A 26,893-nucleotide genomic window follows, 5' to 3' on the forward strand; every position below is an offset into this window, starting at 1 on the left:
ACTTTATCTACCAGTTCTCTGATAGTTTCACAGGTGTTATGACTTTGGAAAGACACAAAGCATCTTTTCAGATATAAGAAGCTAATTCAGTCTTACTATCATGTAACTTAGCTCATGTAAATAAAAGACCTGTTAAATGAGAGAAGTGTATCTCCAATCCACTGCACAGTCCTCTGAATATTTAAACATTTCTATGTATTTCTGCGTTGCTAAACTGTTGTTTGTAGCAGCCCTGGCATTCTGGGAGATTAATGCCATATTTTGATGTGATTTCTAACAGAAACCCTGTTCCAGTTCACTAGCTGTTACTGTATAGTCAGGGCAAAAATTATTGCAAGGAAAAGCACATTTTAAAATGTCAGAACAACTGTTAAGATTCAGAATGCAAATTCTGTCTGTTATACTCCAAAATCCCCTAAACCACCAAGTCCAGACTCTCTAATTGCAGGGCTGCTCGGCACAATATGTGATCGGGCTGGTATAGAAAGAGACATTCTACACTTGAGAGTCTGTTTGGAGATTGCTTATAAAGGGAAGAAAACACTGGGAAATTTCCAAAACATGTCATGAACAAAATGTTGCTGCAAAGGCAGGAGTCTTGCTTGCAGAATCAATTTACACTTTGTCCATTGAATAAATACCTTTAGTTTCACTGAACAAGGAGCAAATCAAGACTTTTCTGTGTTTCTCTATTACTTATCTACAAGCAATTTCTTTTCAGGGCCCTAAAATATTCCTGTGCTGATATCTACTTTTAGAAATATAAGGATACTATGTTACATACACACACTGCTCCTATAAAATGTCAAATAAGTAATGAAAAGATGGGTACATGCCAGCTCTGCCTCTGTAAAACAGAAAAATTCTGTGCCACAGTGAAGTAGATGCAAATACTATAAAAACACCCTTCAGATTATGAATCTTTGTAGTTCATTTCTGTTCTCTTAGGCAACATTTCTGGGTGTGCATCCCTGGTCCCTCTTCATTAAAAACTACCAGTCTAGAAAACAGATTGCTCGCTTGTGGAATTATGATTTAAGGAGAAATTCAGTAAAACTTACATTAAACTACCTTTACTCCATGAGGACAAAAGGACTGCAGCTCTAAAATCCAATTAAATCAGCTCATCAATAAACCATAATCTGAATTTCAACACTAGGAAATGTTGAGAGACTCACTCCTGCACAGTGAGTGAATGACCCCCTTGGTAGACCTAAGAAAACTATGGAGGGTAGTGGCTGACTGTCTGGAGAGAGACCCAGAGCCAGACTGAGGGGCAGACTGGCAGTGGAAAGGCAAAAGCCAGGGAAAGGATCCTTAGCCTGAAGAATGGCTTGGGGAAAAAAGAGATATTAAAAGAAATTGAGTCTCTTTATAGCTCTATTGTGAAGCAAATGCGCAGGAAATCCACTGGCATGTCACTGAAGACCTTCAATATTTGCAAAATTGAACGTAAAAGCACTTGATATAGTCACTTTATTACTTGTCAGTATTGTTAGCATCAGCTATATAAGCATCAGTATTTCCCACAGACGATAGATACAGAAATTGATATACACATGCACTTACAATCACAGAGCATTGCAAACTTCATAGATTCTATCCCACTCCTATTAAGTCCACGTGAATTGGACTGGGTTCTAAAAGTGCAAAATATCATGCAGAAATGATAAGTATACCTTTCCTTTAGTGAAATTATTGTCTCCTTTTCTGATTAACTTTCTTCTGCCAGTATCTCCCAAAAGGCCTTGCAGCATGACATAGACATCTGCGTCTGTTCCTGACCCGGGAGGTGCTCCCGTAGTGATATAGAGAACATAGCTTTTCACTGTTGGAAAAAAGAAATCAAAGGTTTACCAAAGCTTAATCAGTTAAAAAATATGTTATTTAATAATTACTACTATTATAGTTTTATTTTTGGTCCTGCCCAGAGTGATCAAAATGCCAAACTGTATTATAATGCTTAGAAAAGCATGTAGAAGCATTGTAATTAAAATTTAAGAACCACTGTTATAAGGAATAATAAGCCAAATAGTTTGTGAGTGGACCTGGAAACACAGGTAGAAGAGAAAATGAAAGAAAAATAAACACATCACAAATTGTTATAAAAACTTGTATATAATACTCTACCACACACTTGCATGCATTTAAATATGTAACACTCCTATGAAACAGTTCCTAGGCTATGGATGATACTAAATTACTCAAAAAGCACATGTCCGCTCTGAGCCTCACAGAGTTCAAATGAAGCTGAACTCTGTCAGAAAGGTGGCAACTTTTGTATTTCCTCTGGATCATGGTCTGGTCAGTGGCTGGATTCTACACTGTACCAGTTGCAGTTCTTGCCCTCAGCAGAGGATTTCCGGAAACATTCTGTGTTCTCTGACATGTCACCTTACAACTCTTCAGCTGAGCATTTCTTGGATGGCTGTTTATGTTAAGTACCTGTTTGTACTCCCAGAGAAATGCATAACACACTGGTGATCTTGCCCCCCAAATGAGAAAGAAGCCACATCCCCAAAACATTCAATTGAAAAAGAGAAAAAAATATGCGGAGAAGGTAAAGAAAACAGTATCTGTGCTCATGGTAAATGCTCCTTGGAAAGAGGAGCAGCATTTGTTAAGATTTAAATATCTGTGCTCTTCCAGGGGACAAAAAAAAAAAAAAAAAAAAAAGTATTTCAAAGAGAAAGAGCCTTCCCAGGGAATATCCCAGCAGTACTCTTCTCAAATTCATGTTCAAGGAGCTTCTGCCCAAGTGCTTTTTTTGATACTAGCTTTGAAAGCACAGCAGAAAAGGCAAGGAATACACAGATTACTTGGGCTATTGATGTAAACCCTTAACTCCTGGGAAACACTTGGAGGAGACTGGGATATTCTCATGGTAGAATATCCATTTAGGACAAAAGCTCTTCCATTCTTCACTAACTTTAGTTATAAAACCTCCTAAGAAACACAGAGCAAACTAAAAAAAATCCAGTCTTGAGGTGATCCTCTGCATTGGAGTTTGATGGCATATAACTGCTAGGTCACAGAAGAATGCCTGAAATTCTAGGAACACAACAGATGAGTTTCTGTTGTGAGGAGCCACAGATCTCCCTCTTATCTGAAATTACAGTACAGGAGTTATTTCCTCTGGACTTCCTTTGTTTCCTCTGGAAGACAACCAAATCATACTATTGAGAAAAAGCTGAACTCTGAGTACTGTTCAAAACTTTTTTAATGTTTTCAGTGTTGTATGCTTGCTCTTTTACGTGTCACAAACTGATACCAATCAGACTTGAATGCACAATTCTCATTTACAGGGTCTGAGATTTGTTTTCTTTAAACACTGGAGTGGATTGAACCTAGCCATGTATCACTGACTAAGATGAACAGAAAGTATCTGCTAAATCATTTGGACTGCTCTGAAAATCAGCCTTCATCACTGACCACATCTTTTTCCAGTGTTTCTGCTTTGTGACAAACCTGCTGGAAAAGGGGAGCCAGCTGTCAGAACTGGAAGCTCAGCAACTCTTCCTCCTTCTTCATCTGCAAAGTTGCGACAAAATGGAAATTCTAGAATATTTTTACTTTCTCTGTGTTGAAGCTTTACCTTAGCAAAAAGCAAAAAGAAATACCTTCAGCATCTGTTACGCTTTAATGGAAACTATAGCAAAAGACATACTATGAAACAGCTACGACACACCATCTCAATATTAAAAAAGAAGAGGAAATATTTTTTTCTAAAATGTTTTTGAAAGCAGCCTTTTAAAAGAGAAGGAATAGATGTCTTTCCCAATTAAAAACAATTAAAATGTTGTCAACATTATTGTTGTAGAGACTGCAGTAAGGGAAAATAATATTTGGAATGGTTCAAAAAGATTCCTTTATGTAACCTATTCATCCAGCATATGGAAGAAAAAGAAGTGTTGATATGCCCATTTCAGCTTGTGAGAAATGTCAATATGCCATAACATTTTTCAGTGCAGAATGTTTTCTCGTTCGAAGTAATGGTAGAAAGAAAATTAAGTGTTTCTGGGGAAAACTGAAAAACAGAAATTAAGAATGTTTTATGGCATGTATATATATCTGTACATATGTATCATATGAATATATAGAGTATGTTACTAAATATTTTTAATGTCTATGAAATTCTGTATATAAAGTAACAAAAGGGTGAACCAGAGCTAAGTAGCTTAGTCTTACTGTAAGAAAACATATTTTAATTATTAAGTATCTTTCTTACACTATGGTACTACTAGCTACACTAAGAGATAAAGTACCATTTTCTAAACTATTTAAAGCTAGACAAGACAACATATTTGAAAATACATTGCATGAAGTAACCCTGCTTTGAAGAGGGCACAAAGAATTCACTCATACATTTCTTCATGACCTAACGTACTAAAATAACCAAACCCTTAACCCAGTAAGCTCAACCATCTTTGGTTAGCAGTTGTCACTGAGAGACAGTAGCATTATTTTGCCTCCAAAAGACTTCTATTATTTTTCATTATGACAGATACATTGAAAAGCTTTTTTAAAATGCAGTGCAAAGTATAATGTTAATACAATTTCCCTTCCATACTAACAAACATCTACATTCCTGAACAGTTTCTTGAAAATCAGATTTCATTTACTGTGCTTTATTTCTTCAAGAAGTGAAAGAAGCAAGAATAAAGATGTTAGTTATTACATGCTTCAGAAATAAAGCATATCTTAATTTATTTTGTTCTGGACATTATTTTATAATGATTTCAGTTTCCTCAAAACCACCAAGAGAATTATTTTGCAGTTATGGTTATAAAAATGAATTCTGAATCTAAATATAGAATTCAACCAACTGCACCTGCATTTACTTGTGGCAGAAGGGGGAAATCTCAGAGTCTCTGTGAGGTGCAATCTTGTAAAATCAAAATAAAATAGCATAGAAATGACCATCTTGGTTCTAACCAGCAGTGTAAATAAACTGCTAAACTGTCTTTAATAACAGATATTATCCACAACCTCTTATACCAACCTAGTTATTTCATACAAGGAATCAGTCAGTCCTGCTATAGAATCCATGGAATAACAGAGGAAATATCTTCCTAAAACCCCAATAATTTACATACATCCCAAAGCAGGGAAATTTATATTTTCTTTCTCTTTCTAATCCTACCTAATGTAAATCTGCACCTTTTCCTCATTTATATAACTGATACTGATTTTTTTTCTAACTTAGCTTTGAGTCATTGTTCTGAGCTAATGAAGTAAAACAGACTAATAGATGTCACTGTTTTCACCTGCCAAGTTTCTGTTCTGAAATTTTTACTGTGATACACTGTCTCCTACAATATCCAAGAAGCAGTCTTAATTTTATCAATAGATTTGTTAGATGACTATTTCATCTGGCTACGAACATGAAATTAACAACCTGCCTACCATTTAAATGTCAGGGGGTTCAGCTCACTAATATCATGTATTGGACAGGAAAATTATTTTTTTCTCCAGTTTTTAATGAGAACAAAATACAAACATTAATGGACAAAAGTCTGTCTGCAATTTGAATGAAGATGACTCTTTCCCTTAGACTTCTTTCTATTTTGCCAGCATAAGAGGATAAAGGTATTTTTTGTATAGTGAAGTGCCACAACAATTTCAGTGTGATGTCAGATTTTAGCTTCAGCATCTTGGACATCAGAAGAAAGATTGTCACTTTTGCTATTCACTTCTTTTTTTCACATGCCAACTTAAAAGGCAGATATTTTCATCAAAAGGCATTTCTAGTGTCTGGCTTAATTATTTGCCTTGAATGACTGGGTCTAAACATGTAACAGCCAATTTGGAGTTATGTAAATACTGCAATGTATGCCAGTGGGTACAGTTCTGAAAAGACACCACTGGATATGCTATAGATGATGGCACGTCTATATATATGCCCTCCAGAAATCCACCTAATTTTACAAGATTTTTGTTATCCATAGCTACCCTAGTAAGTGTTTTGAGCAGTCTCTGAAGTTATCACTCTACAAGTGTTGTTACCAGATGCACTTACTCTTGTAAATTAAAAATTATGTAATTTCAGACAGAACTGGAAACTGGAAGCAATGGCCATAGAATGTGAAAACCAGGAGAATTTTACAATAAAGACACAATAAGCAATTGCTTTAGTTTTTAGTTTTTTTACCTCACGACAATGCCAAGTCTCTCCTTCTCCAGCTTCTTCAATTTCTAGGCGAACTTTGAATATAGTATTGAATTTCTTATTCAGTTCCACTGAAGTCTCATAAACTTGCTTTTTTTTAAGTGATCCTTTTGGGAATATGACTGAAGTACAGGTACCTTTTTCATCACATACAGTTAGAGACATTTTAGGATTCATGGAACTGGAAGAAATATCACTAGTTGTGACAAGGACATCCCAAATCCCTGTTGAAACAAAACAGTAGAAAAAAGTTAATGGGTTTGCTGAATATACAAAATACCACAGCAATTTGTAACAGTTAGTTACTGTTAGATGAGTTAGTGAGCGACTAGCAACCTATTCCTACCTTTGCAGAGCTAAAATATTGGCACGTAACAGGTTCAGTCATTATCATTGATTTAGAGAGAAGCAGATTTGGACACCAGCCCTTCCATAGTGATAACTGACCCTTCAGAGATGGACCAGTCCAATAGCACTATGCAGATAAGACTGCCAGTTCCATATTAGAGACTTATGAGAGCCATGCCAATCTGTTGATTTTTTTTCCCCTTGTGTTTCCTCTGATGATTTAAAAATTTTTTTCTTACTAATCACCATGCAAAAGCAGCAGATTTTCTACTAGATAGTACTGGTTATCAAGTTTGCCTTTGTCAGGGGAGGGTATTTTTTCATTTTAACTTTTTGAGGAGCCACTTAAACTAGAATGTTAAAATTTGCTACATATATTCTATAACAAGATGCTGACGAGATAAACTGGTTCAGAGCTTGAAAAGTGGTATTTTTATCACAGATCACCACAATTACCATGCCAGCAAAGTACAAAACTTCATCCATTTCTTCTGTGAAGAAGTGATGTTTGCTGAGAGATTAAAAATAGTCCTATATAACAGCACATAGATTTGCCTACTTTAGGGACACAGAAAACACTCAAAACCAGCAGTTTTACTTAAAAAAAAAGGCAAAATTATATTGAAAAAGAATAATAGCTCATGTTCAAACTAAAGGTCTGGTTTGAACCACTTAGTCTCTTAAACATTCTAATGAATTGTCAGTCACCTGAAGATTCATAAGGACTGCAGACTGATACCAGGTAGGCTGCTGAGTAACTTCTCTAACACTATACTGAACAGATATTTAGTTAAAACTCTAATCAACAAAGTTTTCAGGATCAGAAACTTGTACCCATCAAAAAAAAATCCCACTGATTTAGCTAGCTTTAACATTTTAATTCATGTTAACAGAATATATAGAAAATTCAGGTCTATCAAAACCATGTTCTCCATTTTAAAAAAAACATGGCTCCTACAGAGAGGCTTTTGTCACCTGGGCTGGTACAGAATTGAGCATGACCATGTTTTTATTACGATAACTTAGCTCTGTTTATGCAAAGTGGGGCAAAGTATGGATTTAATAATTTCAAATAGCTATTTTGTAAAACAGGGTATTTTACTCTGAGTAATGGAAACAGTGACTTTCTGAGTTTTTGTCCCTAGTCCTGTAAAGTCCAGCTTCCTAACCACAACAGGCAAATCTTTATCTCCTACTATAAACTAATGCAAATAAAGCTTTATTACTTTAGATCAGGTGAGTATCTCTGCCATAAATTTGGGTCTTGGTGAAGGTAAAAAGTTAGTACTCACCATCTTTAAAATCATCTAAAATAACTTCAGATGTTATGACTTTATGGATAATCATAAATAGCTACCATTTTCATGTCTATGAATATTAAATATAAACAAAACCAATTATATCCATGAAAAAATGGAAGTAAAATGAAAATTTATCATATCCCCTGTGACATAATCCAAGATTTTTTAGCCCTTTAGGACTGAAACATTAAGCCTTTAAACTATCAATGTACAGCTGCCTGGGAAGACTGAATGCAAGGACTATCTCTGTTGGATCATACAGTACCATACACTGCTATTACATCTTAACTGTATTGTATAATCTCTGATAAGTTTGTCAAGATTCAACTTAAAAGCAGCTGCATTAAGCTTCTTTCCTTCTCTTTAGTTAAGTCTAAAAAAGAGCTGTGCTAAAAATTTATTATTTCTTTCTCAGAAATCTTTTAATTTTCTCAGAATGGCATTAATGGACTGCTGAAACCCATTTATTTTTACGACAACTTTGTCCATTAGCTTAAATAACTCTTTTCCCTCCTTGATGTGTAAGCCACCATTAATTTGATAGAGCACAACTGTGTCCATTTTGAGCATTTAATTTGCTAGTCTGAATATGTCAAGTTTTTTCAATACCATTTCACGACAAAGACTTGCCACATTCCCAGTCATCATGTCTTCTTTACAGCTATTCCAGCTTGAACCAGCCTTTCTGGACAGAGGTGACCACAATTGCACACAGCTTTCTCGGTGAAATATCATCATTGTTTCTCTGTAGTGACATTAATTCTTTTTGATCTTCACTGATAATGCCTACATACATTGTGGGGTCACAATTACTTTACCCACAGCCACATCACATTACTGTCTCAAAAATTATCCTGCGATCATATAACAAATCCAGGTATTTCTCCTAGTTGTATCCTGCTGATGAACTCTTGTAGCAGAAGTCATTACAAGGCATGGGGATACAGACCCGATACAGTTTTTAGACTTTTAGCTACTACTTAGTTCCTAATTTCCCCCCAAACTCAATGGAAATTAGGAACCGGTACCAGAATTAAAAGCTCAAATATTTAGTTGGGTTTATGCCTAATTGTATTGAAGCTTTGTGCTACAGAATTCAGTTCCATTTCTTTCCTCCAGTTCTCAAAGTTTATCACACAACCTCTTCATCTCCTGATAGTACTCTCAGCTTTGTAGCACCAGCAGATTTCATCAGCGTATTCATTCTCTCTTCTCCAGCTCTTTACAATTCTTCCTTTTGCTACTACTTTCCACTTTCTTATTATTACCTAATAATTTCCCATAAAGCAAATAAAATTCAGTACCGAAATTTAGACAGATTAGATGTCATTACATTTCTCCTACTGGAAAATATTTCTAAAGAGTATCAACTTTGTTTTACAATCTATCTTTAGTAAAGTCATGAGGCGTTCCTTCTCATTTCCTATTTGCCTCTATTATCTTAACTATTCTTTCCTTCAAAGTGCGTTATACAGGTTTGCATGTGATCGATTACTAAGTCTATAGTCACCTACATTATGCTTTCTATTTTTTAGTTGGAGGTATTACCTTTGCTATTTTCAAGTCATATTTTTGTCTTCATAAAATTGCTTCAAATCCTTGCTACTAGATCTGCCACTTCATTTCCCAATTCCTTCAATATTCTGGGCTAACGACGCCTTTGGTTGTCACTGTTTGACTACATGAAACTCAAAGTTCTACTTGCACTTCAGATTTGGTGATTTCTAATAACCTCATTCCCATTAGTAATTCTCGTTTTGTTTCCCTTGCCAACATTATGGTTCCTTAATGAAAAGAGGTCAAGTATTCTATTTGTTTAGGGATTTTACCTACATCACCTTCAGTTCGCACTCTATTGTTCCTGCATAGTTACACATCTTTCCAGGTTCTTTTTATAAGTAAATGGTTGAAGAACCTTTACTATTTGTTTTAATTCTTTTATAAAATCTGACTCAGCTTGACATTTAGTAAGTCCCATTGTATCCATATACTTTCTGACCTCTAAGGTACAGCGCTCTTTGCTGATCGGTCTTTTATTTCTCCATTCCTTGTAGGCTCTCTGCTTACTTGTCATATTCTTTCTAAAGTTATTATACACCCACACCAGAACTGATTTTCAATAGATCCAGAGTTGAGTATTAATAATCACAGACTAGAAAATATTAGCAAGTCGGCACTCAGATTTTTGAGGACTATGTGTGTGTGTGAAACAGAGGAAGGAAAATGTTTTTACATAGCTATGTTCAGACACTAATTAAGGTGCATAAACAAGGATGCAATATTTCTCTTACTTTTCATAATATCAGTGAAGAAAGATGCGACAGACTCTGACCAACCTCGGGCTTCTGCTCGGAATTACCCTCAGAAGACACCTGCCTCACTCTGTGGATTATGTAGGGCACCTATGGAATCTACTTTTTTAGAGACCTGGAATACTTGCAGTGGTGCAATACAGCTATTTCTTATTTTGAAATTGTCACTACTCTAGCTGTTCATCCTATGCTTATATGTCCATGGTATTCTGTCCTTCTGTTGTCTCAGCCACATTATTTTTCTATTTCCTTAGATGATATAAGATATTCACTAGTGAACTAAGTACAGGTAGCTAAATATGGGGATACACACTACTAACTGTGTCTGCAACCATGTATAATATAAAACTCTCTGAGCATTTTTATGAAATATCCATGAGCATAGAAATTAACAAAGATAAGTTTGCAAAACTGCTGATATAGAATGCAAAATTCACACCTTTGGGTTAGTTAAACTTTACACAGTTTGGTCTACCAGTTCTGATTCAGATTTCTTAAATGGACCCAAACCAACCTCTTTTACACCTCTTCAAAAAAGACGTGAGAGCGCTAAGAAATTCAGCACCCCAGCAAAGCAGAAAAGACTTACCCTGTTTTCAGTGTCTAAGTTGTTTCTGAATTTTGGTCTTTTTTTCATTAAACAATTTGAATGGAATATTGAGTTCAGGTCAACTAGTTGTTTGCAAGAACTTGTGCCATTGATGTAAGTAAAAAAGAAAACTGTAAATAAAAGCAAATGCTTTCTGCAAATATATGAACATACGGGAAAATCTCATTCTGCTAAAAGAGTTTTTATATCTCTTCTTGTGATTTCATCACTGTTGCGGGAGCCTTCTGTTCTGCATTGACTGCCATATGGAACAACCTACCTCTTTCTGCTTCAGCTTTTTTCCAGCCTCAACTAAGAACATAGTTCCTTCATTGCCTCTATCACTTAATATCTCCATTCTGCTCCAGTCTTTCTTCCCTGAACATTATAATTGTATTTACCAGCTCTGGAAAGTGTTTGGAGAGGCAATTTGTGTAAGAGATGCAACTCACATTTAAGATATATTATTTTTGTATTTTGGGTTTAGTCTTAAAAATAACCCCCAAATTAATAAGTTACAATTAAAACAAAAGCTGGAAGGAGCTTTGATGACTTTGGACCTTACCATAAATCTTTCCTGACAACATCCCATTCCTAACTTTGCCAAGAAGTTTCAACATTCGTTCCGTCTGTGCATCACCAACTCCACTGTCCAACCATTGCTGGCAAAGAAATGTATATTGGCCATCAGTCTTGCCTGATTCATGGATGACAATTTGGTCCAGGTACCATCCAGCTCCATAACCCACATTATGGTGCTCAACAAGCACTTTGCTTAGCTGTCCAAGGTCTACTGCTCTCATTTCAGAGATACAAACCTGAGAAGGTAAAGGCAAAATGAATAGCAAAATGATTAAACCGTATATTTTACCACCCATCTTTAAGAAGATTATGTTTGGAAAGACATTCCTTTCAATGCTGAAGTATCTTTCCCTTTCTGATAGTAAAGAAAGATGTTATAGTCTGACATTCACATTTGGAGACCCTGTTCAGAAAATATGTGGATCCTTGAATATGTACATTTTGCCTTGTTCATGATGACTGCATCTCTGGCTTTATTATGAAAAACATCCCACTATTTTGGGTAGAAAGAAACCTCTGATCATTAATTTACTTACAGAAGTCTCATGAAAACTGAAGTTACAACCAATCCCTCATAACTGAAACAAAGGGAGTGCTTCAAATATCAGGATAGGCCTGGTAAATTGAACTTTGGTTTAGGTAAGGCATTTTATTTTTAAACATTTCAAAGTCTTTTCTGTTCTAAGACATCCTATTTTTCAAATGGGAAATGTCATATTATTCAACTCTGAACAGAAATACTGACACTGTTGATGACTATGCAAACAAAGGAAGATACTGACATTAGAAACTATAACTAAGGCTGTGCACGCATACAGGCAAGAACTGATGTGCTCTTCAGATGTAAATAGACATCTGTTTAAATATTGCTACGGCTACCAGTAAACAAAAGCTAAATGGCAACAGCACTAGTGCATGTTGGGATGAATAAATTATGTGAGTGAGAGAATGAATGTGTTCCATGCAAAAGATAATATAAGTGGGTGGGTAGATACATGGGCATGTGTGTGGGTGACATTAAAAAAAACCCAGATGGATAGTAGAAACAGACGCTATAATTTTTATTTGTTGCCAACCAATTTGCCACCAGGCAGGAAAAAGCATGAGGACCAGAAAGCAACAAAGGAAGAGATGATTTTTAGAAAGAATTATGTCATCTGGTCCATTCTTCTGTCTGTGTCGGACTATTCTCTACAATGTGCTGAGAAAAACAAAACATCAGAGTTATTATTCCTATCACAGCCTTAGGACTGCCAGCATTCTTACCTTGTTATATCCACAGTCTCACCAAACAGTTACCATGGCAAGTTATACCCCTTCATCTAACGCATATGTAGCCCCAAAAAAGATCTGGCTTTGAGGAATATCTTGTAAATAACTTTTTGGGAGCACTCATTGCTTTTTAATTTTATTCTTCGTAGTTCCAAGCCAAATACAATTTTCTTGTCAGTCTACATGACCCTTGACTTAGAGGGAATAGCCTGTATTGCTAATATTCATGTTCCTTCACAGCTAACTCTATCTGAAAAAGGGACCTATCATTAGTCTTGTTCTTTGTGGTAATAATTAACAGTCATTAGACAACAGTGGTCATAATCACCCATTGTTATCATTGAATTCTCATAATAATACATTAAATTGCCTACTCCCTCAGCATTAGCAAGAATGTACTTTTGATTGATGTCATTACATTTCTTTTTTTTCCCCCTCAGTATAAAGACATTCAGAACTGCATTAAACACGCTACTGAAAGTGTGTGAAATGAAATGAAAGCCAAAAGGATTTTGTTTAAATTGTCTTGCTTTAGATAAAGTGTTATCTAGACAAAATTACAATCCCCATTTATTTAACCCATTAAACTGGTGAAAAAGTTAGACATACGATTACTTAAATAAATATAAACCAACCTTACTTCCTGCAGTAATTAAATCAACTTTACTCTGTTTTCTTACACTTTGTTGCAATTTTGTCTTCCTAGCTTTTCCTTATATTTCAGTCCTTTATCAGTCAAGAGAGATCCTTTTTTTCATATCTCAAGTTTCCTTAACTTTGTTTTCTTTACCTGTCCATTCCATATTTTCGAGGGATATTGCTGACATAACCTTGTCTCTCAAGACAGCTTGCCCTTTACATCCCTTTCTTTCACCTTCTATTCTTACATAGTCTCACGAAAGCATCATTCCAACTTTTTTATGAATCTACTTCTATGCAAAAAGAATGTAAGACTGGTAGTAGTATGTCAGACCACAGATCCATCTAGTCCAGTATACTGTTGCCAAGAGCTACCAGTAACAGATTTCTAGGGAAGAGCAGAAAAATGGGGAAAATATATAGAGATGCTTCTTGAATATAAAGTCTCTCAGGCTTTAGCAATTTGTGGTTCAGAGATTTCCTGAGCCACAGATTGTGTCTCTGCACTTAACAGCCCTCAGTGGAAAGTTGTCTTCCATGACAATGTGCAATGGCTTTTTGCACCAACATGCATTTTACCGTCTGCAACATTGTGTGCCAGAAACTAAATGTATTAATTATGCATTGTGTAAAAAGCCACCTCCTTTCATTTAGAATTTGCCACCTGCAGGTTTCACTTAATGCTCTCGAGCCCTTGTATTTCGTGAGAAAATAGAATTACTTAATTTCTCTATGCCATTTTATATTTCTTATCTCCCTCTCCCTTCCTCTCATCATCCCTTTTCCTGGCCAAACAGCATTTATTTGCTTAGTTGTTCCTTGTATGGAAGATATTTCATATCGCTTGGCATTCTTTTTGCACATTTTAAGACAAGTGAATCAGAACAAAACACAGCATCTATTATGCATCTGCACCAGAGAAATTACCTGGGGGCATGACTGTATTTTCTACTTTGGGATGGCTGGGTTTTTTTCCTTTTTCTAATAATACCTAAACATTTGATCTGTTCTTTTTTCCTTTTGTTTTGCCTCTACTGAGCACTGGGCTGACATCATTACAGAGCTGTCCTAATGCTAACATCACTTTCCTGTTTCAGAGCCCATCATTTTGCATGCAAATTTAAAGGGGTTTCCCCCTCACAGCCACTGCCTTTCATCTGCCATTTTATTACCCAGTCACTCTGCATGAGGTCCTTCTGCAATCTCTGCCACCACCTTCCATATTTATTACCTTAAATAACTTACTATCATCAGAACATTTTGCCATCTCACTGCTCAACCCTTTCCCAAGAACCTATTGCACAATGAAGAACATGAATACACAAAATATCTAAGCTGAAGAAAAATTTCATTGCCCAGAGTACAAAAATAGCTCACCTAAAACAAAGGTTTTACTTGGGAAGACACTCAGCACTCTACTGCTCAAGATAGTGGCTCTGATTTCTTTAACACTAACAGCTGATTCTGTATTAATGTCCAGCTCGAAAGTGCCAGGTAAATTATTTCTTTTTAGACCTCTTTTCCAGGTTATGTCACAGACTATGTACCTTTATGTCTTTTATTAACTCTTCTAATTGCCTATAAACATTTGCCCTCAAAAATGCCAAGAATTAACCTGTATTTTCAATAATATCATCCAGTCAATCAACAGCACAAACCTCTTCCTATATTTTAACAGCACAGTTTGGACTAAGGCAGCAGGATTCTGCAAACAATGACATCTTTAAAAAAAAAAAAAAAGAATGGTTGCAAGAGACTGTAAGAAAAGGAAAGAAAAACATGCCTAAATACTTTGGGTGGGAAGACTGTGGCCAAATTATTAAATACCTCCCAGTGCATAGTAATTTCACTAGGTACCAGAACACTAGATATTATTATGAATCTTGCACTAGGTTATTGCCATGAAAAGAAGAGATTAAGCACAATTTTAAAAGATGTATTTAATTTTCCTCAGTAGTAAATGAAAAGGGAAGTAAACTTCATTGAAATATATATGCTTACCTCTTTTCATTCTTGCCTAAACTATTGGTTATCATCATTTTACAGTGGGAAATGAGGAACACAAGGAAGGTAAACTGATACATTCAGATCATCAGGTAAACCAGTGACTGAGCTTAGAAATGAATGTAGGCATCCTGCCTGTGAATGCTTTATACACTATATCACACTGTCCATTTAGAGCAACAGTTGTCTGAAGATGGTACCTAGAGCTAAGCAAACAGAACTCTGACAAAGAAGAAAAAAAGAGAAGCAGAGGAGGTGATGGCAAATTTTAAAGAGGTTCTGAATGTATTACTGAAGAGTCAGAAAAAGATATAGGAAAGTGTAAGCAGGATGATTAAAGAGATGTTCTTACACAAGGAACAATGAACAATCCAGCTACAAAACAGGTGTGCAGAGGATAGAGACCTATAAAAGCAAGAATGGCAAAGAGAAGATGACAAGGAAAAAAACGTTCACTGTGTCTTACAGTAAAAGAAGGGAAATCAGATGAAATTAGTATGTAGAAGTTTTACACAGGTTGCAGATCAAGTGGAATCCATACTACCACAGGAGACTGTGGGTGCTCATCACACGTTTAAAAAGAGTTTACACAAATTCATGGAAGAAAAATTATCAATGACTGTGGAACACAAGGATGACATGGCTGGTTTCTATGTTTCTAGGTTGTAGAAAATATTTTGACATTATAAAGCAAATGAAGGAAGAATTGTTTAAGTGCAAGGCTAGGAAAGCAGTGGAACAGGTTGCCTAGGAAAGTTATGGCATCTCAGCCATTAGAGATCTTAAGAAATGCTATGAAATAAGTATAGAGGATCCTGCTTTATTGCACAGGATCAATCGATCAATTGAAAGGTCTCTTTAAATCCTATCTAGTCATATCTGGGCTGAGTCCAGGGTATGCGTGAACATGTTGTGTAGATATAATCATTAATATGGTAATAAGCAAAGGTCGACCAGAAAATCTCTCCTAGGATTTATCTTGAGCAGTCACAGTATGTTTACAAGCAGCTTTACCTGTTTGCAATTCTATATATAAATTGATTAATTAACATATAGTAGCTAACACATTTAAAATCTCTCTTTCAACTATATCTGGAGAGATCTTTTAAAAAAAAAAGATTTTAAAGGAGCAGTCACAGGAAATAGCCCTGATATTTCTACACCAGCTTCACAAATAACTGAAAGTTTAGCCATGGAATTTTATATATTGTTGGGTTCAATTCCAGTTTCTAAGAAGAGTTACTGATCGTTTGTGGATTTTAAATGTATTGGTACTCATATTACTCTTAAACCATAATCCCAGTTCAGGTAAAATGTCTACACTTAGTAAGCAACACATCTTTTCCACAGGTTACCATGGTGTAACATCAATGCTCGTATTTGATAATTGAAAAGAAATATGGTATTGGAAGAAACTAATAGAATAAAACACATTAAGCAAACATGTAACAAAAATAACTCATTACTAACCTGTCCTTTTTCAAAATTTGAGTGTCTTAGCCTCCTTTTGCAGGAATCTCCCTGCTCTCCAAATACTGTGATAAATACATCTGCATCAGTCCCTGATGCAGGCAATGTTCCCGTATGAACACTGATTGAGTAAAGAACTTCTGTCATGAAAAATCAGTGACACAAGACATCACCAAATCAGACTATTTAGCAATGTAATTACTAAACATTATAAACCAATTTATTTCAGGTAAAAGATTAATTTCAAGACCAAGGAATGAAGTTATAGTAATTGACATTAATGTTCTGTCTGAGTTTCATATAGATTGCTCGCTACCTCACAACAGCACAGTACATCATTAAAGATGAAATGTCCTTTATGAATCAATGCACCAATCCATGCTTACATTACAGAAAAAGAAAATGTCATAGTTCTGGAGTCTTATCCAATGGTCACTGAAATCAGCTGAAAGAATCATACTGATTTTATCAGGCTGTGTAAAAAGCCTTGAATTCTTGTAGTAATTAAAGGTCTTAAATTGAGTTAGGATTTATCAACTCTAACATTTTACCAAAGAAAAAAAACAGATATAACAGGTGAAATCCACTTTTTGTTCTGGATCAGCTGAATTCTGTTTTAGTCTGGCATTTTGATAATTATGGCCAATATCAACTACTATGTTCATGAGAAATGGCTCAGCTATTTATACAGCTCTTCATTGGTATTATTATTCTTCATCACAAAGGAAAGCTTGCCATGACTTTTGGCTGATGAGTTATATAGTACATATTCCTTGAGACAGCATGACAGAGGAGTTTTTTTATGGGTTCTGTAAGCTCTGTGAAGAATTAAATGTCGTAACAGACTGTTAAGATAAACTTCCATTTGCAGTCTAGCCTTCAGTTAGATATTAAATGCAAAAACTTTTAAATATTTTAACTAAGACTTCTGTTCATAGAGTGCAGTGAATGAGAATTCTTTTCTAAATATTTTATAAAATGTAATCAGAACAAAGGAAGATGTTATCATATTTTAAATACAATGACAAAATGAAACAGAGCTTCTGGGTCAGAAATGGGGCCTGAAGAAAACCTCAAAAAAGATTGGTTTGGGTTTTTTTTGTGATTCATGCCATTATGACTTTGCACATGCCTTTTTCAAATCTGTTATTTAGACCCTCACTGAGTGTAAATCAGTAATTTTTTGAAAATTTCAACAGAAATATACTAATTGGGCTTTGCAGATTTTTCAGACTTTCAAATTGGTACTTAGCCTAGTGAAAACAATACATGTCAGATGTTTTAAAACAGAAAAAACGCTTTAACAATAGATCTTTTTAAAGAACCCATATGGTTTACACAGGTATATTGAATGAATTTTTAAAAATAATTTTTAGTGTTTTTTTAATATATATAAAATGCTTTGCAATCTTGCCCATTGTGTTCATCCCATTAGGCAGTTCATGATTTTTTGTGTGTGTGTGTGTGCATTTGCTCATGTATTTACTTTTAAGTTCAGCAGCATACCCTTGAGTGGTGGCTTGTCTGGCCTGATGGCTGCTAGCTCTGTCACAGTCTCAGATCCATCTTCTCCAAACAGACATTGGGCTTCAGTGTGAAAGCCCAACTCTTGTTTAGTGTCCAGGTCTTTTAGCAGAAGCTGCAGGCAGAATCAGAGGAAGAAATTAATTTATCTGAATTATTTAGTTTCTTATTTCCATCCCAACAGAAACTGATATTTCTTCCCATTATTAATGCTTGCACTCACTTTATAAAAGCTACCTGATTCTGCATAAGAGCTACAGTAGTTGCTGCAAGCTGCTGATTCTGCAGCCTGATGGTTATAGGTGTATTCTTCATTGCATATTGACACAGGCGTAGGACCCATTTGTAGAGAACCAATGAAGGGTATAGATTAAATTGACCTGTACATACTTGCAATTTCAGAATGTCAAATGAACGAATACAGTTACATCAATCTTAATAGCATATGTCCATTTTGCAAAAACATTTGTTTTGCTGCTTTTTATTTGTTTATGTGTGACTTGGTACATCTCAGCTAGGATTTTCAAAGTTGGCAGAAATTAGGCGTCCAGTGGCCTTCAGGGCTCCCTGTGGAAATAAGTTATTTGAAGAATGAACTCCAATAGAAGGTGCGAGCTTAGGTCTGGCTTCATTCCACCTGATGTTAAATACTCAGTGGAGACTGAACAAATTATGTTCCAAATTTGTGAACTTAGAACCTCCAAACCAACTGAGGGAGCACAGCCTTGGGAGCCCACCTATCCTAGCTACTGAGACAGTCAATGTGGAGATCAGATTCCCAGGAGGGCAACTCAGATCATGAACTTCATCCTAGGTCAGGTTATAAAATACAGAATGACAAATTATCAAGCATATGCAGAAACATTTCTGGTAACTGTTATATGCAGGATTGAACTTGGTACAGAGCTAATGACTACAAGTTTGCAGAAATGGTTTCATCAGCCTTTAGAATCTCTTTGTATAGAAATATTATATTCAAGACATTAATGACAAAACAAAATGAAACAAAACCTGAATTTCATCAAGACATTAAGTAATTGAAATTCTTAGGCAGGGATTCCCAAAATTACTGTGGTGACTAACTACCACTACTGACACCGGCGGCAGCAGCAAAAGTTTGTGTGGCTCATTGTACAGGATACGCATACCACTGTTTGAAAATCCTGAGTACAGATTTCCTTACATAGACTTCAAGTGCAAGCTTTGAAATGCATAAATATTTATATAATTTAATTATATAATGGAAATAATTAGGAATTTGACAGTTCCACTCTTAAAAAATTTGTCAGGCTATCTTGCCCTGGAGTTCCTAGAAATGTAATTACTGAACCTTTTCCGTTACTGCTTATGCTTTGTGCCCAGTTCTTCATGAGAACAGGCACAAGGCTTCCAGATGAAAGCAAACAATTCCTCATGACCATTTCCAGAATTAAACCAGTAATTACTTGAATAAACAGTGTTTTTCTTTAGATAGTATTAAATTCCACTAAAATTGCAGCCAGTTTTTTACCCATTTTTTGCACTTGCAATAACTGAATTTTCTCACACTAAATGTCTAACTTCTTCTCATACAAAAAATATCTTCCCTAACTTCTATCAATATAAACATCCCTAACTAAATATCAATAAGTATCACAAACTTCTATCTGTATTAAAATTGGACTAAGGGTTACCTGCATACACAGGCAGACGACCTGCAGAGACTGGCCTCATAAAAATGAGATGTGTAAATTTATGCAGTCTTTGGCCTTAAAATAAAATGTACCTGACAAATTCTTGTTAGTTGTAAGGTTACATCTAAGTGTGAACTTTATCTCCAAATCATACAGTGTTTCTGTATTCTGTGTAAAAGTAAAAGTGATTTCGTATATTATTTTGGAAAGGGCCTGAAACTCTATTTCTAAGCAAGGAAAAGCTACTCATTCTATAGTACATAAATCTTCAAAAGTTACAGAAAAGACATAAATTTTAGCGAAGGTTATATCATTTTCTACAGAGGTGTGCAGAAAACCATAGGAGATTAACAGGAAAAACACAGGTACTCTGAAGCTGCTGTGAACACCAGAATAGAGAAAACAAGAGAGTAGCAAAAGCAAAGTAGGGATTTTATCTCCTTTTTAGCCTTTGCAGTTTCATCTGTAATCTGCATTTTTGTGAAATTTCTGAAACTTTGGCTATTACTTCTTTCACTTAAGGAGAAAGCAAGGAAGGGAATTCTTTTCAATTGAGCCTGGGTTTGACCACTGATTCATGGTGAGCTTACACATACTGACTGCCTCCTGTAGTCTTTCTATTTCTGTACAGCATCTCTATTTTTCACTGCACTGTAAGAGTCCTATTAAAGTGAAAACAACTTGTTACATTTTAGATTATGCTTCCATGTATAAATAATTTATAAGCTGACTAATAAATGAGTAATAGATGTTATAAGCATATTACTGGCACAAGCAGTATATGTTATTGTGCCTTATGTTGTGGGTTGTAAGTGCACCAGTAGAAGAGACTACATAGGTCTATAGCAACCTACTGACTTCTTGCAGATTATAACAATTTATAGCTACTAATAAACCAATTACCAAATAACTTTTGAAGTATTTAAAAGTGTGAACAAAAATCACTTAGCCATTTGCAGAGGATTGTCTTTGAAAAGAAAGCAGAAAGCAGACTATTACATTTATGAATTTTCTGCCATGTTTTGAGCCACCAGTTCTGTAGGCTGAAATCTTATATTACATAATCACACAATGGATATAGTGAGGGTAGTGTCAACATATTTTTGGCATGCTTTATCAAATAGTCTGGAGATGCATATTTAAAATGAGAAATCATAAGTTGTGCTTACCTATACTTTCCATTCTTGTAGCCTAAACTGAGACTACAAAATTAGCTGATAAAGAACACATTTTGGGAGCAAACATGAACAAGATAGATAAACTCCTCCTCTATCCTCAGAGGAGCTCATAAACTCAGACTTAATGTTCCTTTGAGTACTATAAACCCATTCAAATTTCAGGCTGGAATGCAGCTGTCTCTAGCATTTCCCATCAGAACACTTTCTGGACTGTTTATTCATATAGGAAATCACCCTTTGCTCTTTTAAATCCATAGTAGTGTTAAGGTACTGTGAGGCCCAGTTCAGAAAAACATTCTTCTACTGACTTCAGAATAATTCAATGCTCTGTCCAGAATGTTTTTTGGCCCTTGCAGAGGACAGAGCTCATTGACACAATTTTTCTTTGCGTTAACCTTCAATTTTAAGTATTTCCCCAAAGCTCAAGTATTATCAGGCTCAACAACTTTCTATTCAATCTTCCTACCCACCCTAGGGAAAGATATACATTTAAAATCTGATTGAATTATAAGATTGACAGCATTAAGTCATATCTCCATCCTTTTTTATGAGACTTCTTAAGTACATACTAAACTACAATCAGATGTTTAAGGCCCACTGATGACCATGTTGTAATGAATAAATACTAAAGTATCAGCTTAATTGGTTTCCACAAGTAGGTTGCTCTGTGTCAGGAGACTGTCGGTATTTCAATGCAGGGATTAACATTTCCTAACATCAGCAGAAAACACTGCCTTCCATGACACGATGAGCTATGCAGAATGGATCTGCACATCAGTGAATATGTATAGCTATATGCACTTCAGCAGGCGCAAACAAGCTAGATCTGCCCACAGAGAGATGTGGAAGCTCTAGGTGACCACCTGTAGATACCAGGTAACTGAGCCAAGAGATGTGTGGCCTTGCTAGTGTGGTGCAGAGTGAAGCTAACAATCTGTCTCTCAACAAAAGATATTTACTGGTATTATGAAAATATTACAAGTTTATATATGGTGTATTTGGAATACCTTGTGAAGTTTAATTCCTCTTCCCAAGCATGGACCAAATAACACAAAGGAAACTTTTGTTATATCTCCAATATCACCAACAGTCAACTGTTAGGAAAATAAAGAAAAAAAATTAACTATATGTTGTATGTAACAATTTGGATGACATACTTTACGCCCTTGTAAAAAGAAAAATAAAATAGGTAAAAATATCAAAGACATTAATGTTAGGGTGAAGAAGTCCCATTAGGATTGCAAGTTAATTTGGACTCACATTTGTATCATAATTTACATTTATTTTTAACTGGGAGAATTGGCTGCAGAGCCTAGGCCAACATATGAAAAGCAAGGAAATCCATGACTGATTCTGTATTTCCAAGCTGAATTCATATTACTATTCTTTTCACTTTCCTATTTACTGCCTCTCCATCACATCTTTCTTCTCAAGCTTGAACTGGAATTTTGAACTCAAGATGATTTCTAGACGTGGCTATTGGTTCTGTTCTCCGTTATTCTAGTGCTCAGAAGAAAGGATGGCTGGTTTCTGTAGGTCATATCACACACTGCTGCTTGTGGCTTTTCATCTTGCAGCAGTTAAGCAAGTGATGTTTATATTGCCTTTTTGCAAGAGGGGTAATGACTTTTTTCCATGTTTAGGAATAAAAACCTTTCAAAAGGCGTGACCCAGGTTCACACACCTGTCTAGAAGCTGCCATTAACTTCATGTGCAAACTACAGAACTGATATTTGCCTAGGCCCAAGCTGATTGTAGAGAGACACAGGTTTGAGAAGTAGAACGTAAAGGAAGTATGGAATAGTTTCATTATTTATTGCCCAACTGTTAAGGCCTACTAGTCTTAATACAAAGTTAATGAGGTTTTTCATGTCAAAGTTGGCATTTGCTCAAGAGAGATTTCCTAAGCAATATGTAGTAGCCCACATGTGAGAAGTTCTCCAAGTGCTGTTTATTTAAGACATAGACGTATAAACATTAACTCAAAAAATCAAAACAAATAAAAAAATCATTCCACACAACCTCACATATGTTGGCTGCAATTCTTACTTTACTGAAACTATTTGGTAAGGTTTGTGTGAAATAAAAAAAAGAAACTGACCAAAAATGGATTGTCATTCAGATTCTGAACTTCCTGTGCAGGGGATTTCCCTTTTCTTCCAAATACAACAACTTTAATATCAGGAACATCTTTTGGTACTGGTATGCAGTGCACCCATGTTTGCCATCGTCCTCTGCTTTTAGTATCAAAATTTTTTGTGAGAAGAGATGTCACAGATGTTTCTGCAATGCAAACAAACACATATTCAGAGCTCGTGTCCAAGTTGTAAGGCAGTATAAACCCAAAGGTACAAGATTACAGTGCCTGGTAGTGCTGGATCTAGCACAGTCAAGACAGGCAACAAAGCCACAAAACTCTCATTACTCATTTTAGCCCTGTGGAGGTGTAGAAACCAGGCCAGCTCTTTCATGAATCCATGCCTATCTTCTCTGTATTGTCCCAAGGACAGGATATGTGCTGCCAGAAGAGACTATTTCAATACTGCCATTTCCATCTTTTCCATCCCAGGCATAATTTCTTCCTCCTTGTTTACAGAAAGCATGATTCACCTTGCTCCAGGCCCCTGCCCCTCACCATTGGGTGACCATCTGTCATGGTTTAACCCCAGCCAGCAACTAAGCACCATGCAGCTGCTCACTCAGTTCCCCCCCACCCAGTGGGATGGGGGAGAAAATCGGGAAAAGAAGTAAAACTCGTGGGTTGAGATCAGAATAGTTTAATAGAACAGAAAAGAAGAAACTAATAATGATAATGATAACACTAATAAAGTGACAGCAGTAATGATAAAAGGATTGGAATATACAAATGATACACAGTGCAAGTGCTCACCACCCACCGATCAAGTCCCAGTTAATCCCCGAGCCGTGATCCCCTGCCCCCACTCCCCCCAGTTTATATACTGGGCATGACATCACATGGTATGGAATACCCCATTGGCCACTTTGGGTCAGCTGCCCTGGCTGTGTCCCATCCCAACTTCTTGTGCCCCTCCAGCTTTCTTGCTGGCTGGGCATGAGAAGCTGAAAAATCCTTGACTTTAGTCTAAACATTACTTAGCAACAACTGAAAACATCGGTGTGTTATCAACATTCTTCGCATACTGAACTCAAAACATAGCACCGTACCAGCTACTAGGAAGACAATTGACTCTATCCCAGCTGAAACCAGGACACCATCAATGCTCAGTTCTGCCTACATTGTGAAGTAGCTTTGTACTGGTTCTGTTCTGCTCTGCCATGCAGTAGTGATGCATGCAAATGAAGGACATTTCTGCTAGTATTACCTTTGAGCGGAATTGCCACTTCTACAAAATCTGTCCTTGAGTGTTTATTGATCCAGTCATTGTGAATAAAAACATGTGCAGAAAAAGGGTAGAGTACTTCTTGTATAACAATTTTTTCCAAGAACCACTCATCTGATTGAAAATAAACAGGACATTATTAATTTATACATTTTAAGCAACAAAATGTTCTGTGTATGCAGTCATAAGTTTCTATCTTTAGAAAATCAATAAAATGTTTTCTTTTGCTGCACTTCTTAAGGAAATAAGACTTCTGAAAATATATTGGCTGTGTGTATATGTGTTTCTGTGTGTTCCCCTACTCTCCAAAATACTCAACAAAGTAAAGAAGTCTTAAAGTTTTTACAGATCTTGTGAAATTAAACATAGGGATAGATTTGATTTAATGATCTATTGGTGTCCCAAAAGATGGAATGGCTTCTGTATGAGATCTCTAGGCACGAGAAGTTCCCCACAGGAAATGGTATTACCAATGTCCTAAAGGAAAAAGGATCAGGATTTCTACCACATTAGCCATCAGAAAATCCACTCAACACACAACTTTTTTTCTGGTGAGGTTCTATGCTATCTAATAAGGCACAAACTTCAGCTGAAGGTTTTCTCTTGATTGAGACCATTGTGTTGATTCTCTGGAAACAAAGCATTTGAAGACCTAGATCTCTGAGTCTTGGTAAACTTGGTTATACTCCAAGTCTTGGTGAAGTCAATGAAAGTTTGATCATTCCTTTTAATGTTACTATCTAGGAAATACATACGAAATAATAGTCTCCAAATCAGTTTTTCTGAGTCTGAGTTTAACCTACATCATCTTATAGTCTTAGGTTTTTGATAAACAAAAAAACCCAAAAGACTCAGCTTATCATGCTCTGGAACAATCTTATTTCCAGTATCAACATTATCTGCAGAAGTAGGATATCTGTAGCATCTCTGGTCTGTTGCCTCTAAAAACAATGGGCCAAAATTGTAGCCAAAGTATTGAATAAAATATCAATTAATGATGCTCTTTGCTGTTGCTATGTATTTTTAAGAAGTAAGTAATTTTCTTTAACTCCAACAGCTGCTGTGGAGTTGGAAGACAAGAAAAAATATTGCAGGAAGTGCCGCCTTTTTATCTGCCACTCAACCTCACATATGCAGAATCCCTTAGAAAAGAATGTATTTCTCATGGGTTAGAAGCAAAAAAGCTGTGAGGCCAGAACAGCCTTTCTTCCATGTTCCACTTCCCAATATGATGAACTGATTTTCTGTCCTTATCTTAGAAGCGTTTAGTCCTGAAAAAAAAATCTCTTTTAAAATGAAAATGTCCATCATCTAAACATGGAGAGGAAGAAAAAAAAAATGTCAAAAATTGCAAAAGCATGATGTCATATTGCTTCCTGAAAAACAAAAGCTTTCTTGACTCTACTCATAAATATATAATAACTTTTATGGAGAAAATTTTCACATATAATTTTACCATTTTACATTGCCACATTTCCTAGGAATCTTTTGCACATTTTAGTAAAACCAAGCTGAATACTTCACGTGTATAGTCCAACAGAAATAATGAACTGCAGAAAATGGAGAGCAATTTCAAATTTTCTAGAACTTTTAAAAAAAAATTGTGATTTTTAATCTTAAATTTAAGACATTTCAGAAGTTCTAGGATCTCCTAAATCTGATAATCTACATTATTATTAACATATGTTAACTGAAAAAATTGCTGACCTTTTTTTAGACTCTTAAATCCAACAAGAACCTGGTTCAACTTGCCAAGGTATACTGCTTTGATTTTGAAAACATCCACCTGCAATACGAAAATAATCAAAATAATATTTTACTTAAACTTAATATGTATCTGTTTTGAATATTTATCAGTTTAGCCTTGTGTGTCTGGTCATTGTTTTGTATCTCAGTGGAAGCAAATTTATCTTGCTTATGCCATTCCATTGTCTTTGAGTTCATAATTAAACATTACATGCTACGACTGATATTTTCTGATCCAGTTAATATTATGAATTTCAAAATGCTGCTGTATTTAATAGGAAGTAATTTTGGAAACATCAGATACACGCACTAGCAATAAAGTGCTCATTTCTAGTATTGTCATGTCCTGAAATAACCAAATCAGATCAATTACTACTTGTGTTGAAAGTTACTTTGATCCAGAACCTAACTCCCAATGAAACTCATGAACAACAGTTGCCTAATAATTCGGAAAATCTGGACGAATTTCATTTTCACTAAAATTCACAGTTAATTTAGTAGGAATTAGGCAGGTAAATGGGAATGAAATGAATAGTGTCTGGGAAGGTTTCAATCACTATGCTATTGGGATAAGGATTTTTCACTGAAGCCGTCTCTATAATAATAGGTCAAATTTTCCACATACAACAAACTTGCATGATGAGTAAACTTCATGGAATCTTCCCTTTTTTCCCTACTGTAAATCTTTGTAGTACATTCACCTTCTTTCATATTCAAGTTTGCA

At 35.7% G+C, this 26,893-nt stretch overlaps 1 protein-coding gene across 1 annotated transcript in view; it reads right to left on the reverse strand.

Annotated features, from left to right (window-relative positions):
• Positions 1-26,893, reverse strand: part of RP1 (RP1 axonemal microtubule associated) — a 184,886-nt gene that overhangs the window by 27,308 nt on the left and 130,685 nt on the right. Inside the window, exons 39-48 of the mRNA XM_030012421.2 lie at positions 26,131-26,209; positions 24,406-24,537; positions 23,163-23,344; positions 22,069-22,155; positions 18,193-18,325; positions 16,687-16,826; positions 11,285-11,537; positions 6,152-6,393; positions 3,469-3,595; positions 1,680-1,828 (exon numbers count right to left, since the gene is read on the reverse strand). Of these exons, the coding sequence (XP_029868281.2) occupies positions 1,680-1,828; positions 3,469-3,595; positions 6,152-6,393; positions 11,285-11,537; positions 16,687-16,826; positions 18,193-18,325; positions 22,069-22,155; positions 23,163-23,344; positions 24,406-24,537; positions 26,131-26,209 (1,524 nt within the window). The remainder of the gene's footprint in view (positions 1-1,679; positions 1,829-3,468; positions 3,596-6,151; positions 6,394-11,284; positions 11,538-16,686; positions 16,827-18,192; positions 18,326-22,068; positions 22,156-23,162; positions 23,345-24,405; positions 24,538-26,130; positions 26,210-26,893) is intronic.

Source organism: Aquila chrysaetos, chromosome 4, assembly GCF_900496995.4.
Source record: "Aquila chrysaetos chrysaetos chromosome 4, bAquChr1.4, whole genome shotgun sequence".
NCBI lineage: Eukaryota > Metazoa > Chordata > Aves > Accipitriformes > Accipitridae > Aquila > Aquila chrysaetos.